At 35.9% G+C, this 16,328-nt stretch overlaps 1 protein-coding gene across 2 annotated transcripts in view; it reads right to left on the bottom strand.

Moving 5' to 3' along the window:
- Positions 1-16,328, bottom strand: part of LOC115448629 — a 119,357-nt gene that overhangs the window by 87,205 nt on the left and 15,824 nt on the right. For both annotated transcript variants that reach the window (XM_030176117.2, XM_030176116.2), the window contains exons 2-7: positions 14,822-15,958; positions 14,510-14,729; positions 6,716-6,829; positions 4,775-4,887; positions 1,666-1,812; positions 746-877 (exon numbers count right to left, since the gene is read on the bottom strand). In XM_030176117.2, coding sequence (XP_030031977.1) covers positions 746-877; positions 1,666-1,812; positions 4,775-4,887; positions 6,716-6,829; positions 14,510-14,729; positions 14,822-15,715 — 1,620 coding nt within the window. In that variant the 5' untranslated portion in view covers positions 15,716-15,958. The remainder of the gene's footprint in view (positions 1-745; positions 878-1,665; positions 1,813-4,774; positions 4,888-6,715; positions 6,830-14,509; positions 14,730-14,821; positions 15,959-16,328) is intronic.

Raw genomic sequence — 16,328 nt, 5'->3', positions numbered from 1 at the left:
GTAATTACGAATCTTTGATCCTACCCTGAGGAAAAATCAATCAAAATAATTTAATTGTAATCATGTCAAAAATCTTTAAATCGAATTGTAATTTTTCGCGAACAATTAAAAAGATCGATTGGGATAATTTACAAAAAGCAACGATAGATGTACATTCTTAATAACGGAAAAAAAGTATAAAATGTCTATAATGACACTGATGCAATTTTCAAACGATGCGTGAAGAGAAATGAATAAAAATAATTTAATTGTAATCATGTCAATTTTTTTTTTATTTATTTGTAATTTTACGCGAACAATTAAAAAGAACGATTGGGATAATTAATTGAAAGCAACGATAGATGAACATTCTTAATAACGGAAAAAAAGTATAAAATGTCTATAATGACACTGATGCAATTTTCAAACGATGCGTGAGGAGAAATGAATAAAAATAATTTAATTGTAATCATGTCAATTTTTTTTTTATTGATTTGTAATTTTACGCGAACAATTAAAAAGAACGATTGGGATAATTAATTGAAAGCAACGATAGATGTACATTCTTAATAACGGAAAAAAGTATAAAATGTCTATAATGACACTGATGCAATTTTCAAACGATGCGTAACTTGACGCACGTGCTTCAAAATAAATGACGTCATTCCATTTGTACCCGACAAACTCGATTCATCAACATAACTTGCAAAAACCAAGTCTACCGTTTACAAACATCCTGTATATATAAAAAAAAAACTAAACTCACCGCCTTCCTCTTCTCGGGCCCCTCAATGGGCACTCCCTGACCGGGCAACGAGGACCTTCCTCGGAATATCTCGATCACTTTGGCCATCGCGCTAGGCCGCCGAGTCGCGGACGCGGTCAACGTGTGGTAGTACTGGTGAGAGGGACACATGCGGTAATGACATGCACACAAGCATATGGTATATACAATCGTAATCTGATTGACGTCTATAACATTTTATGCATTTCTATGTAATAGAGAAGTTTTAAGGACATCTTCTGAGATAATGGAACGTTCCGTGATGGTCGAAGCATGCTTGTGTTGTGACGTTGAAGTAAGGCTTTAAAACAATATCGAAAAACATTTCTCTAAAGATAGATGTGGTCACTGACCAGTTTTAGAAAGGAAATATCTACCCACTTAACAATTATATTTATGGGAATTGTACAAAGTTGCTAGATTAACCTCTCATCGATCGTGGAAAAAGCTGGCAGAGAGAGCAAAAGAGAACTAGTATAATCCGTTTATTTCCGTGACAACCGTAACTTTGTTCATTATACTGTACTTAATTTTATTTATTTTAATTTTCTAACTGACTGTTTTACTTAGTTAAAAAGACAAACTAAACAGCCCGTAAATAGAAAGGAATGATAAAGAGAGGTTTCTTATTGGGACAATGACGGTAAAACAAGGAAAATGAGGAAAAATATAAAGAAGGATAACACTAGTATATCCTTTGTGCCAACAATAGGAGCCCTCATTCAGCTCCTTGTTACAGTACCAGCCTGATGTAGCGAATGAGGAACCCAGGTAACGTATATATATAAAATAAATTCAAGTCTTTTAAAGTCTCAAAGTGTGGTAAATAGAACTGAAAAGTGGGTACACATATACTAACATTCCTGGCGCAAGGCACAAAAGTACTATAAACATGTACTCACTCTAGCATCGCTGCCAGGATGCGGATGCGCGGATCCATCCCTGGCCTTCAGCACGGGCGTGGCCGCCGCGCTGGACGCTGTCTCCTGCTTCGACGACTCGGCCTTCGACGGCTCTTTGGCGTTGCTGGTGGGTGACTTCGTCATGCTCTGAAATTGAGTTTTTTTCTGTAGTAGGTGGTATAATCTGTTCAGAAAGAGAAGCGTCGTGATCGAAAAGTGAACTGACTTCACAATTTTTACTTAGCAACCCTTCCCCGCCATTTGGTAAATGTTAAACTCAATTCTCATGTATTGCTGTGATATAAATGACCTTGTGTGTTATTTTTAGGGTTTTTGTATAGAAACAAACCGAAACTAAACAAAAAAAGTAATTAAGCATAGTAGCGACCTCAAATCCCACGACGGTTCTCTTTCTGACTATAGGATAAATTTTGTATTCGCGCAGATAGCGACATCTATACACAAGGTGTTAAAACCCGCCGTATTGTCTCATGTAAATGTGTCGTGTTCCGGGATCAGTACATGTATATCCAATTCCAAACCGGACGGCATAATTGTGTCGACTGGCGAACAGTAATCATCTCCAGTCAATCGAAATCATAAGTCAACCCCACTCTGCTTCCCGCTTACTAGTGCCGGATTTATATTTTTTATGAGTGTAGGACACTTTATTTCCGCCGCCCCTTGTAGTTAGGTTTATGTATTTGGTTTTGGTTTGTAAAATAGTTCATAATTTTCCATTTGTTTGTATTATGGAAGATATTAAAGTTAAATAAACGAATGATTAATTAAATCGAGTGAGCGTCCTCTGAAATCTGCCGCTGCTTAGAAGCTGCAACCCATAGGCCGCGGCAAACTACTATTTACAAATCCAGAACTGCCGCATACCAAGTTATTATACAGATGCAGGCACGACTGCGATGCCGTTATAAAAAATAATCTATGGATACTGCAAGAAGTCTGAAAAAGTATATCGGGTTAACTCTACATTGGAGTAGAAAAAAGGCAGGTCATCATATAATCACATCTCGAGGGCCGGGTCGCTTATTATTTTTTTATTAACATCCAGTTTTAAGTACTTAACATTAACTAAACATAGCAGTAAATAAGGGATAAATACCACTGAAACTTCTACCGATCTAAACAAATACAAAAAGTAAGTTAGTTGACGTCACCAACATTTTCAATAAACGACCGCATTCGTAATTTTCCATTCATCATTAACATGTGCCAATGACCATAAAGTATTTTTGACATGCTTATAAAAGACTTATTAAAATTGGTTTATTCTCAGAAACGGATTAAGATAGGGGTCGGTTATCAAAAATTGCCACTAATTGAATGACAGTAGTAATTGTTATACAAGCAGATCACTTTTATAATTTATGAAACGCTACCGAGTAACTATACCTCGTATATGCACTATCAATATCACAGATGGCAGCACTATCACGATATTCGACTGCAAGCACATGAAATGTGGGTAGTTCGCAGTTACACTACATTTAATAACAAACTTGTATATCACACCATATTACGTAAACTATAGTGAAGTACTAATACGCGATTTCTCAAACATCTACGTCACCCTAACTGTCTAATACAATTCCACAACAACTTATAATAAATATCTATTATTTCAAGTATTATTATTAACCCACGTGCAAATATCGCGGCTGATCGGCGCGCAATCGCATCGTAGCGATATATTCTAATATTATTATTACGTATTAACAGTAATCACTGTTCAATCAAATTTAAGTGTCTGGCTGTTATATTAAATTTATTTTAAGATTAATGTATAGGCATTTACGCTTCACTGACATTTCAATTACTTGTCTATATCTGTGGGTATGTAAACTAGAAACAACTGAACAGATTTGTATACAACTTTCATAACTTAACGTAATAATTAAAGGACTAAGTACCGCAGCACCGCAATCAATACCTTGTATACAGTGATAATTCAAATTTATATGTTGAAAACAATATGGCCGAGTATCAATGTCAAGTGGCCAACGCGTTACATGGCTTTTTGAACATTACGGCTACTTGATTAAGATTATATTTAGGGTCATCATCGACGGGTGAAGTGGCGTTAAGTAGACTGAATTCCATTACAACTGATATTCAAATTTATATCTTGCAAGTATGGTTTACAATCAGATGAGGAATCGAATCAATGCGAACTTGAAGCGACACTCGTGTATTTGTTATCTTTTAGAAGACATAACATGATAATTCAATAGTAGTTTTGATTCCTGTCGGACCCTTTCGTAATTTATGTTGATCTAATTATCATTGGAACGATTTGCAAACCGAATTTATGCATATTAGTATATTATGTTTCGCTTGCCGAAAATTTCATCCCTCGGCACGAGTTGTAATATTGCCCATGAACACAATTGCGAAGAAAATTGTATTCATAAGATCAGACAAGTCATTTGATTGGAATAGTCATTTATAATCGTTAAAGTACCCGTCATTATGATGTGGCCCGCAAGGAGTAGTAAAGATACATAACATACACAACATCACGCATTTTATCCCCGAAGGGGTATGCAGAGGCGCAACTAGGGCACCCACTTTTCGCCAAGTATGTTCCGTCCCATGATGTGATAGGGGGCGAGCCTATCGCCATATCGGGCACAAATTCCAGACTCCGGGCTGATACTGAGCAGAAAAACCCAAATATCACTTTGCCCGACCCGGGATTCGAACCCAGGACCTCAGAGCGCTATTGTACCGGACGCGCAATACAACTACGCCACCGAGGCAGTCAGGCAGTAGTAAAGATGACGTACTAAAATACCAGTCTTACAGTCAATTTCAATAAACTATACCAACTGCTAACTATGCGTTAATATTAAGAATAAACCAATCTAACAACATATCTGTTAAGATATCAAACTTTATCCCGCTTGGTCATTTCAACCGACTAAAAAAGGCGGAGTGGGGGGTGTTCTTAATTCAATTGTTTTTTTTATATTTGTTACTTCAAAACTTTTGATTGGGTGAATCGATTTTGATGATTGTTTTTTAATCGCTACGAATCCGACGGTAGACTCAAAAAAGAAATTATAGAAATAATTCATTAATAAATAATCACCTGTACAGCAGACTTAAACTGCTGCATTATGGAGGGTTGTTTCTTCGATTCGCCGCGCTGTCGCGACTTGAATATGTCGAACAGGGCGGGCCTGCGACTTACGCCGGATGTTCCTGGTGAGAAAGAGATATAAATAATTATAAATCTGGTACGATTTTAAGTTTCCTTTTTTGAAGCTGTATGGTTTAGATTTTTTTTTAATCTTTATTTAAGGAGCTTGGTCGTTATTTCGCGACTATGTCGCTCCGTACGTCCACTTTTACCCGTGCCTACAAAATTTTGATGAAATCAAAATATTTTTTTAATAAAGCCTTAGCCTCTTCTGATACAGGAACCGACAAAAAGCTATTTATGCTGCCCACATTAAAGCTCAAAATATGAGGCCCACTCCGCACACACTCCGACAAAACATGAAGTGCGTCATCTCTCACTCCACAGTCAGAGCAGTTTGGGGAGTTTGACGCGCGCTAAGATGCTTAAACATATTTGTCGGAATATGCCCAGAGCGGAGCCTCATTACTGCCACTAGCTCTGACCTCCATATAGGCATATTAAATCTGAACTCCACATTATAAAATTTATTATTTATTGAGTACTCTGTGGCTAACTGTAATGTCACAAACAAACTTATAACATAGCAATAATTATTATTGTAATTAGACATGCTGACAGAACCTTCACCGCTAATAATCGCAACATTTCCTTAATCCTGTATTTGAACACCACAGCACCCACTAACAGACACTGTCTCATTGTCGTCATCGAAAAAACAAACGGGAACAGTTCAATGTCCACGCGATACATCATCTGCGATTCGATCGTTTTATTCTATGCACATAATTTACTTTTATGTATAATGCACGAGATCGTAATGCATAACGATTGTGACGGTTATTACATTCGCAGCATCGAAAGACAGCAGGTAGGCTACTGATGCCGCTTGAGCGTTTAAAATCAATCGTTAAGATTCAAATTATAACTATTTGGGCACACGCCGTTAATGGGTGGTTTCATATTCAAGACTTTGTCTGAATACTGGATAAGTATTACAGCTTAGATTAATTCTACTGGCACGTTTCAGTATACTAGCACTCTAGAGTACAAAGAACACCGTAATTGAGATGTGTAAGAAAGTCTAAGTCGACCCACCACACTTGTGTCCATTCGTTCATACCGTAGCCGGCAATGCAACTATGATTCTTTTGAATTATGTTGACAGGGTGATAGAAATCACTAACTTAACTAATTGCTAGTTTGCCGACTCATGCAAAAAATACCAATAAAAATCTTGACTATGTCTTGATACGTAGTAGCGGTCGTAGTTCAACATCCTATTATATCAGCCCTGTATTATATACTGTCCCACTGCGGGGCACGGGCCTCCTCTACTACTGAGAGGGAATGGGCCTTAGTCCACCACGCTAGTCTAGTGCGGGTTGGTAGACTTCACACACCCTCGAAAATTTCTATAGAGAATTTCTCAGGTATTCAGGTTTCCTCACGATGTTTTCCTTCACCGTTAAAGCAAGCGATAATTCACAAAGAATACACACATATTATTATTTTTTAGAAAAGTCAGGTGTGTGCCCTTGGGATTTAAATCTGCGGACATTCGTCTCTGCAGTCCGTTCCACAACCAACTAGGCTATCGTTGCTTAAACTCAACATTTATTTATTTATACATATATTATAACACCATAACTGTTGAAACTAATGCGATGTTATACAGATTTAATTTTAACAATTTATTTCAATACATTTATGAGCCATTTCAGTGAATTCTGACAGGTTACATAAAATATATCCAAGTTCTGAGATATAGTGTTAAGCAATCGTATGGCCCGTGACAGCATGTTAGCTTCGTACTTATTTCTCACCTCATATTTGATTATTAGACTGGGTGGTGGTGGTTTTGTCATTGTTCTATGAAACTGTTATTACCGTGTATGGTCTGTTGGTACATCTGGTGTGGCTGGCCATCGTCGCTCGAGCTCCGGCGCCGGCGCTCGCCGACCGACTGCGTGCTGCGCGTGATCGCTGCATCCAGGCGTTGTTCTGAAAGCAATAAATATTTCTATGTTTATGACAACGTTATGACACTTTCCAGAAAATGTTTTCAATACCCGACGGCCCAAATTATGTTACGGTTTGAGGTAATTCCGAAGAAATTTCAGGATGAAACAGATTTTAAATTATTTTTACATTCTTATAAGAACAAAGAAGGAGAAGAAGGTGTGAGAAATTTAGAATATCGTCGCGAAAGATTAAAAAAATATTATTTCCAATAGTATGTATAAATTTTCTTTCTGACACAAAACGCACAAGATCTAAAAGCTTTCACAGTTAAATATAGCCAATACCCACAAACTGCATTTTTATTAAAAATTATGGATTGATTTGCCGCCAAATTGGTAAATAATCGCCAGTCGATAGCATCACTCACCTTTATCACAGCCTTGACATACCATTTACATTTTCAATGAACAATCCCAATCGCATTTTTCGATCCATCGTGAAAATTAACCAATCAGAACAATGCTTTTTTGACATGGTTATTATTTATAAATGACTTAATTTGAATGGTTTATTCTCGGCATCGGACCGAAGATAAAAATAGGCATCGTTCATAGAAAACGACCAATGAGTTCCAATGATATATTTTAATTGATTTCTGATATCAATATTATAACCATACTGTTTCTAACTGACCTTGACTTAGTATATGCAACATAGTTTATATATTCACAATAACAAAGCGTGTATGTTCCTAACCAAGATCTAAACGCTGTTATTATACTATGACGCTTCACATTATAATTACAATTAAAGTCGCCGTTAAATGACTGACTGACTACGCCATCCGTGTGCGGCGCCGTGATATTGAAAAACAAAATTAGTGAGACAATGCAGTCCTTCCTTAAGGACAATCAAGAACACAGTAATTTGTGCGCTCTAAACGTGGGCGTCCCGCTCCAAAAATCAAGCAAAGGAAACGTTGTAAATTAGTCAAACGCAACAATTAAATCCAGTCCGACCGGTCATTCATTTAGACCTCGTGCATATTTGGGTGAAGATTATAGTTAAAGCTACTTCTAAGCAAAATAAAACCAAATGACATCCAAAGTCGATAATATTATTATTTGTATTTCGAAATAAGATTAGCTTAGGGAATGAAAAAAATTGCCAACTAAATTTAACAATTATTTATTTGTGCGAGTAAATTGCTTTCACAAAGTCGACGTTGATCATGGTGATGGTAATGTATATAAATTATTTTCATGCTAAAATAGTCATTAAAACTTGATACAGATAACAAGCGCGTTAAATGACTGTTTGTGTCAAAACATAGGTCGTGAAGTATGCCCTCCTACTTGTTTCTAGTTGGACTAGGGTGATCGACAGAGCGGAATGATGCGACAAGACATGCTTAAAAAGAGTGTTTTTCTGATATCAATTAGAGGAAATGAAGGTAAAAAAAAATAATTTTAGCTCATCATTCAAGGGAAACTATTACGTAAACGATACATATACAAATCAATGAAGTAATTATTTTAACAATTTAACAAGAATCACTCGGTGCTACTGAGGGAATATCTTGCACTTAGGAAATATTTGATAACGAAATTTTTGGAATACCTTAAAATCAAATACTAATCAAATTCCTCTGCTCGAAAAAACTTGGAATGCAGTGGCCTACGGGCTACATAAATACATATTAAACTTACAAATCATAAATTCGAGCAAGTTTAAATACTAAGTGTATTCCTGGAAAATTGTAAAGTATTATTGAACCAGTCAACTGATAACAATGACTGCTTCGTGTACACGGCAAGCCCTTTGAGGCATTGTAATATACGTCGGAACGCATGCAATTATATAATTATGTAGTTATCGCCAAACAACCATACCGTAAGTGAATGTAATTAAATGTATCGTGAAAAATATAACGATACATGAGCGGTTATTGTCAGTTTCTACACATTTATTCAATATTCATACATACAAAATGTATGTGTCTATCTGCGATTTCTGAGTAAATGCATTTTTAAAACCTCTTTTGTATATTCTCAAGTTTTGAAACGCCCTGTATTTATTTTAGCCGTGGTTACGTTCAAGCTAATCTTAAAAAGGACGGAACCAATTATCACGGTAATTATTCAATTAAAAATAAATGTACGCCGATTTTTGCCACGAACAAAGCTAGTACATATTCCAATAGAAATACATTTCCTATACTTTAAGTAAAGTACTACTATATGTACAATCATAGTGACTTAGTCTATTGTAACTTTATTAGAGTACAGAAATAGTTTTATGTCCTAGTTAGTTTATTAAAGTAACCCAGATTAATGAGAATGAATAGTTAGTCATCGTAGTTGATCCAAATAATTGCTAGATTTTCTTTCGGCAGACCTCTATTGTCCGATAGCCCTTTCTAGAATACAATTTGACCTGTCTTGATTATGTAATATTTATGCATTATTGTCGTAAAATAATATACATGAACTGTTGTATTTGGTGCAATGGATATCGTGCCCAAGTACTTAATGGCCGTTATCTTCTCATGTATTGACTCAGTGTGACCTAGTATTGCTGTTTTTGAACCGCCTTACACCCTTTTTTAATAAACGCAACCAATCTCCGTCTTCAATCCGATCCCGAGCGTGAACCAATCAAAATATCTCATTTGTAAGCATGTCAATAAAAACTTTGTACTTATTGATCCATTTTTGAGATAAATCGAAAATGGCGGTTAGGGCCTAAGGTCAAATAAGCACCTTTCGCACATATTCAGTTTAAAGTATAGACATGCATTAATACAGTATATTCGGTCATGAGGTTGTTAGAAAACCACAATATGACATTCAATTGGCAAACAAAATCATAGTGTAAGGAATATTAATTTTCCTTGCAGAAATGCAATTAAATCATAAAAATACTTTACTTGCGAAATTTAAAGCGAATTTGATGACTCGCGCGAAATATTAGATCCAATATCGTTTTACTTGCTAATCTATGAAAACTACTAATTTGCTCGACTATAAACTAACAATACAAACGGTTACTCTAACTGACTACGACATAAACAGCACATGCATAAATGGCAAAGCCAAGGGCCGGAAACACGCTATTCGACAGTACGGCTCGTGGCGCCTAACAAAAACATATTGTGTTTATACAAATACAAAGAGACACCAACATCACATTACTAACAAAGCAATGCTCACTTTCGACTAAAATGAACAATACGAAATCACGCAATTAATCAAAGGCTGTTGCGGAGTGGCTTAGATGATTAAAAAAACGTTTTACAAATGCGAATTCCTGCGTATGTTTAAATCAATTTCGCTTCACAAGCAGCGCATAATTGCGTAGTAAACGCAATGAAAGCGTCAACAATTTTGCACTGTCCGCTTAGTGCGTATCTGTGTCACAATCTATGTAGCCGCTCGTGGTCAGACGCTTGTATTACAGAGCGGTTTCCATTGATGCTCGCCTATAATTACAACACTTTACCTACAAACATCTGTGCACGTGTTTACACTGTTAGCCGGAAACAGAATTGGTTAATTATAACATTCTATATTTAAATTTCAGTTCTAATGTTTGCACCAATGAGTTTCAATCAGTAATTTTGCGTATAGCGCTTGGGAATCATGCACGCTCAATTAAATATAAATTCACTTAGCGGTCTAAAGTGTTTATCTTGAAAATTACCTATATCTTACATATTCCTGTAATATTATGAATGCTAATGTCAGTGCAGGTGTTCCTATGTGTGTTAAAATTCAGAAATAAACGCTGATTAAATTTGGATTCCAGCGTTTATTTGAAAATTGACATGCATTTTATATAGAAGTACAGATAAATGAAGATCACGTGCATGGAACCTCTAGTAAACCCTTGTGTTTAGAAGCGAAACCGTTTAGTTCTAAATAATGCCGATTTAATCGATAACTACATTAATTATTAGAATAATATTTTATACGTGAGACACGTCATCACTATCACAAAATAATTTTATCACATTTATAATAAAAATATTAAATTATTTTTCCATTAATGAATCTGGTTTATTATTTTGTTATAATATTAAATCCAAATGATCAAATGTTGAAACTAAAGACTATCTGTAGAATAAAAATGGAAATTATAAGTATTCTTTGGTATAATGAGCATTTATTCGATATTTTTACGCATACGCGTCTGTAATCACGCGTAGAAACGGCATGCATTATGCATTATGTTGCGTACCGAGTGCGCGGATTCCGAGAGACTACCACATTTGCAACGCACAAAAACATAATTAAACAGCTCTTTGAAACACCTGTACCTGTCAGTTATATCAATGACACTTCGTGTTTGCGTAACAGAAACATTAAGATTGTTTAGATATTTAAATAATTACAAAAAGTTTTATTGGGTATATTAAAGTTAGGCATTATTGTGGTTTAAAAAAATATGGGAAATTTAAAGAAGAAATTCTATAATGACAAGAAGATACATACAGTTTAATCCTAACGTTTGACCATAATTTAATTCCGTTTTTTTAACCGAGTTCAAAAAAAGGAGGAGGTTATCAATTCGACGTGAATTTTTTTTTTTTTTTGAATGTTTGTTACCTCGGAACTCGCTCATTTATGAACCGATTTGGAAAATTCTTTTTTTATTCGAAAGAATTTCTCTCCAGATTGGTCCCATAATTTTTTTTTCAACATCGCTTCAGTAGTTTGGTTTTAAAACTAAAAAAATTAGAATAATTATGTCGTCCTAGAAAACGAAATCGCGAATTTTGCTTTCCTATGACATTTTTAGTTATGTTTTTGCATTGAGTTTGGTTGACTATACTTCTCACATACTTATACATATAGCAGAACACCTTTTCCCCTTTACAGGGGTAGGCAGAGGTGTAACGTTTCAGCGCGATTGTCGTACTGAGTGCGAAACACATTAGTTGTGTTTTTGCGTTGGGTTTAGTTGACTCTACTTCTTACATACATACATATATATAGCATCACACCTTTTACCCTTTTCAGGGGTAGGCAGAGGTGTTACACCACAGCGCGATAGTTGTACTGTGAGCCAAATATATCAGTTGTGTTTTTGCGTTAGGTTTGCTTGAATCTACTTCTTACATACATATATATAACATCACACCTTTTCCCCTTTTCAGTGGTACTCAGAGGTGTTACTCCTCAGCGCGATAGTCGTATCGTGAGCGGAACACAACTATGTCATTGAGATGGTCTATTTTTTACTAACACAAAAAAGCAAGAAATAAAAATAATTTTAACAAAAAATTAAACCGCCTTCAAAAACCACTCAAAACCAAAAATAATTTCACATAACAGTTATATATTGGATACCAATTTTGGAGTCGGTGCCTAATTAAAATTGCTAGTTAAGCTAGATAAATACATTAACAAATATACGAAAACAATGTGCTGCCAGCGTACAAAGTTAGCAAGTCAGATCGTCACCGAAGATGAACGCACCGCCGCAGCACAGCAAATGGAAGCTATTACGGAAATACTTAAATTTGTGAACTGTACACTACCCAAATTCTTCCCCTGTAACATATAGCTGGTCAAATGTGGGTATATTACACTCCCTGCCCCGAAAAAAGATGAAACACCATACATGTGCTTGGTATTACACCTTTCACTGTGTATGTTTGTTAGTAGAAACGCGAACCTACTCCTTTTAATTGATTTGAAAGAAATGTAGCTCATAGATGGACTATGCAACAAATATAGCTATATTTAGTTAGCTAAGTAGCAATTTTAATTAGGCACCGAGTCCAAAATTGGTATCCAATATATAACTGTTATGTGAAATTATTTTTTGGTTTTGAGTGGTTTTTGAAGGCGGTTTAATTTTTTGTTAAAATTATTTTTATTTCTTGCTTTTTTTATCGTTTAGGTCGCGTACCGTGAAAATTTTAGCATAAGGAAATTACAAAATATTAGTCATAGGTTACAATATCAAGCTAAATAATAAAAATATATAAGTATAAAAAATAATTACGATACGAATGAACATTTCTGAGAACTATTGAAGGTCGAATAAGTTTACGTATATAGTTAAATAAATGTGGCCGTTCTGTAATTACGAACTCATTATCAATATATTTCCATTAGTCAGCACAAACCACGATTATGTATAGCATGTTTTACAATTGGACGTAACTGAACTGAACTATGACGTAAGCATTGATGGTGGCGACAACAAAGCAGTTTTAACTAAAACTATCCTTGTATACACTTCGTCGCATATTAGTAAAATCCACGATAAACAAATCACTTGAAAAAAATATTTTTAGTGACTTGATCAAACATCTACTATGAACAAATCTACTTATACTATCAAATTCCTTCATTGATTTATGAATGTTATCGACATTCTATGTACGTATTATTAAAACAATAGGAGACCGGCCTATGCTTGATTTTGTACATTATTCTATATGTAATGGTTAATAATACGAAAAAGAAGTACTCCTGCGAAAACTGCATAAAAATTGGTTCAAAAATGAGCGAGTAATTCATATTTAAAATATTGTAATGTGCAGAAGCGGGCGCGATGTGGGGATATCGCTTCATCTCTTTCTTTCGCAAGCGTCGTAATTACCGATGACGTCACATGTGGGTATTTCGTCTCTTTTCTGTTTCTTGTTAATTACTCCTTCCACCGAAATTCAAAGACTTGTAACTTGTTGATTTTTTACCAGATTTTTATAATTCCTTCTGTGTTATAATTTATGTTATGTAAATATTTGATAATAGTACAGAACAAAAACGAGTCCGGTACCCTATTATATTGTTCTTCCACCTTACTATACCAATGAACTGATTGATGGTAGTCAAACCATATCCCTATTTACCAAAATTATAGTTGACACTCTGAAATAACTTACTAAACATTCGCCATAAGTATTCGAAAAAAATAAAGGTTATATGTCCACTCAAAAAAAATGTCCTATTATTTTCTGATAGATTACTTATTCGTCGCTCTATGAAAATCGGAAACAGCCGTAATCACAAATCATACATAGTAAGGTACTGAAATTTCATGATATTTTGAAGATTGATATCTTAGCATCCATAGCCAGGATAAACCCAAATACATGGGCAAGCCGATTGGGCGAGACACAATAGTGCCTAATCAATAGCGATGACTAAATAATAATATGATTATTAACGTAAATAAATTCCTGAAACATATTTGTAGAAAACACTTATAGCAAACCAGACAAGTTAATGTGCATAAATCAAAATAGGCACCAACACTCAACAACTTCTTAGTAATAAAACGTTAATCTCATAAATGAGTCCGACCCTTAAAACTAGACGTTTGGCGATCCGCCAGTCTAACGGGCCACTCGCTATGTAGGCGTGCTCTCTGCCAAACATTACAGGGAGTCTACAACACTCATAGCCGCTAATAAAACTATATTACATTGCGAACAACGCAATTGTTACTTTCGATCTACGTGACAACTTGGTCAATGTTGACAATATAATTGGAACAAAGATCTTCATGAGCAACGAATGAGGACATTAAATAAACATCACACTATTAAAAAGTGACATTTGTAAGGAAAAGTGTCAAGTATGTCACGTTAGCGTGTTGGAGCCGTGCCATTAAATTAAAACTCATTAAAGGACTCAAATATCGAAATATCTGTAAACAGCGCACGATCGGTGAAAGACAACTTAGTGAATTATTTCTTACCACGTTTTTGCCGCCTGTCATCGCTGCTACGTCGGACTTCTTTATCACGTCGTATCTGAGTTTTGTTGAATATATCCTTTTCTTTGCGAGCCGTCTGTGAGCTCCAAGTGCCAGATCGCGACCGCACCTGCTCCAGCGTTTTGTCAGTTTTAGATTTTCGGTTATCATCTTGCTTAATAGACACGCTGGCGCCCTTTGCATTATCGCTCTTGCTAGATGTCTGTAAAATTTATTGATTACAGTGAATGACAAATATTATACGTGCTTATTAAAATCATGCCAATAATAAATACATAAGTGTATTGTATTAACCTGCTTATCATCCGTACGTTTAACCCATATATCTTCACCACTCGTTTGCAACCCGTCCACAGTAGACCTTATTTCTATCAGACTACTATCAAAATAATTTTTATCGCGGTGGAGATTCTGCCCAGCGAATATAGATCGCACGCTCGGGCGCAGCTCTTCGGCGCCCTTGGTCCCGAAGTGGACAGTGTGTGCATTGTTAACATGAGAACGCAGGGCTCGCTCAACCGGTTGCAGCGGAGGCTCTGTCGTCGTCACAAGAAACTTATGTTTAGCTCCCATCACCGTACGCTTTGGAGGATCTTTTTCCACTTCAACTTTGTGAGGATCACGTAACGACAATTCATTTCCAACGATGTTTGTATGGCCTTCGCTGCCATCGTTAGAACTACGATCTTTGGCAATAGCACCCAAGTTCACCTGAGATGCATGTATGGAACCCGCCTCGGAGGATACAGTCGAGGGAGGCGGGTCACTTTCTTTCTTCTCGTCGTCCTCGTCTTCTTCGCGACATTGTGAAAGACGGCGACGTTCCGAGAAAGGAAATGGCGAATTTGGTGTAGAATTACGACTTGAAAGATTATTACAATGATTCATAAAATAATGTTGGAAGAAACTATCAGTCTCTGGTGTATCTGTGTTGTCTCCCTGTAGTATATCTTTGAGGGCGGCTAGCGATGTGATGGTGTTATAGTTTATAGCATTGACCAAGTCCTCGCTGTCAGTCGAACTAGCAGATTCCGCAGCCCCGTCGTCGGCTGCTAACTTACTCATTTGTCTGCACACTTCATCTAATGTCATATCAGTGTCTTTTGTATCCATTTTTTTCTTCTTCTCATTTTTACAGCCGTTCCTCTTAACTTCAACATTTGCGAGTGTTTTTGTTTCAGTATCCATTGGACAGCATGTGCAATTATTACTTTAGCCAAAATTAGATTAAGTACTTTTAGGCGGTGAATTCCTTAAGACACTAATATAATATATAAAAAAGTTATCACACAAAGTCACATTATAATATATTTCGTTTATATTATAATTTAAGTAATATCGCAGTTAGTTTTTAGGCACCCATCACCGAACACACGCCATGTTGATTTTCTTTGATCGTAAACTATTTTTAGCGAACATAATATTACGAATCTGCAATCATAATTTATTTTCATGATCACGTTCCACCTCTTAATATACTTTCGCATCATATCGGCTACTAAGTAAGATTTAAAGTTTAATATTTATGTAGTTTTGGAATGACTTATAACATCAGTTTCTTTACACCACGTACCTTTAACCCGCTAGAAAACTGGTGTAAGGTTTACAAAATGATTTAATCTGTGTTTAGTAAACTTAAAGAATGAGGCTACGCATGACGGTAATAATAATAATAATAACAGCCCTGTATTATATACTTGCCCACTGCTGAGCACGGGCCTCCTCTACTACTGAGAGGGATTAGGCCTTAGTCCACCACGCTGGCCTAGTGCGGATTGGTAGACTTCACACACCTTAGAAA

The sequence above is a fragment of the Manduca sexta genome, chromosome 27 (assembly GCF_014839805.1).
Source record: "Manduca sexta isolate Smith_Timp_Sample1 chromosome 27, JHU_Msex_v1.0, whole genome shotgun sequence".
In the NCBI taxonomy this organism is placed as follows: domain Eukaryota; kingdom Metazoa; phylum Arthropoda; class Insecta; order Lepidoptera; family Sphingidae; genus Manduca; species Manduca sexta.
The sequence above is the reverse complement of the archived record's forward strand: the minus strand, read 5'-3'. Positions and strand labels throughout refer to the sequence as shown.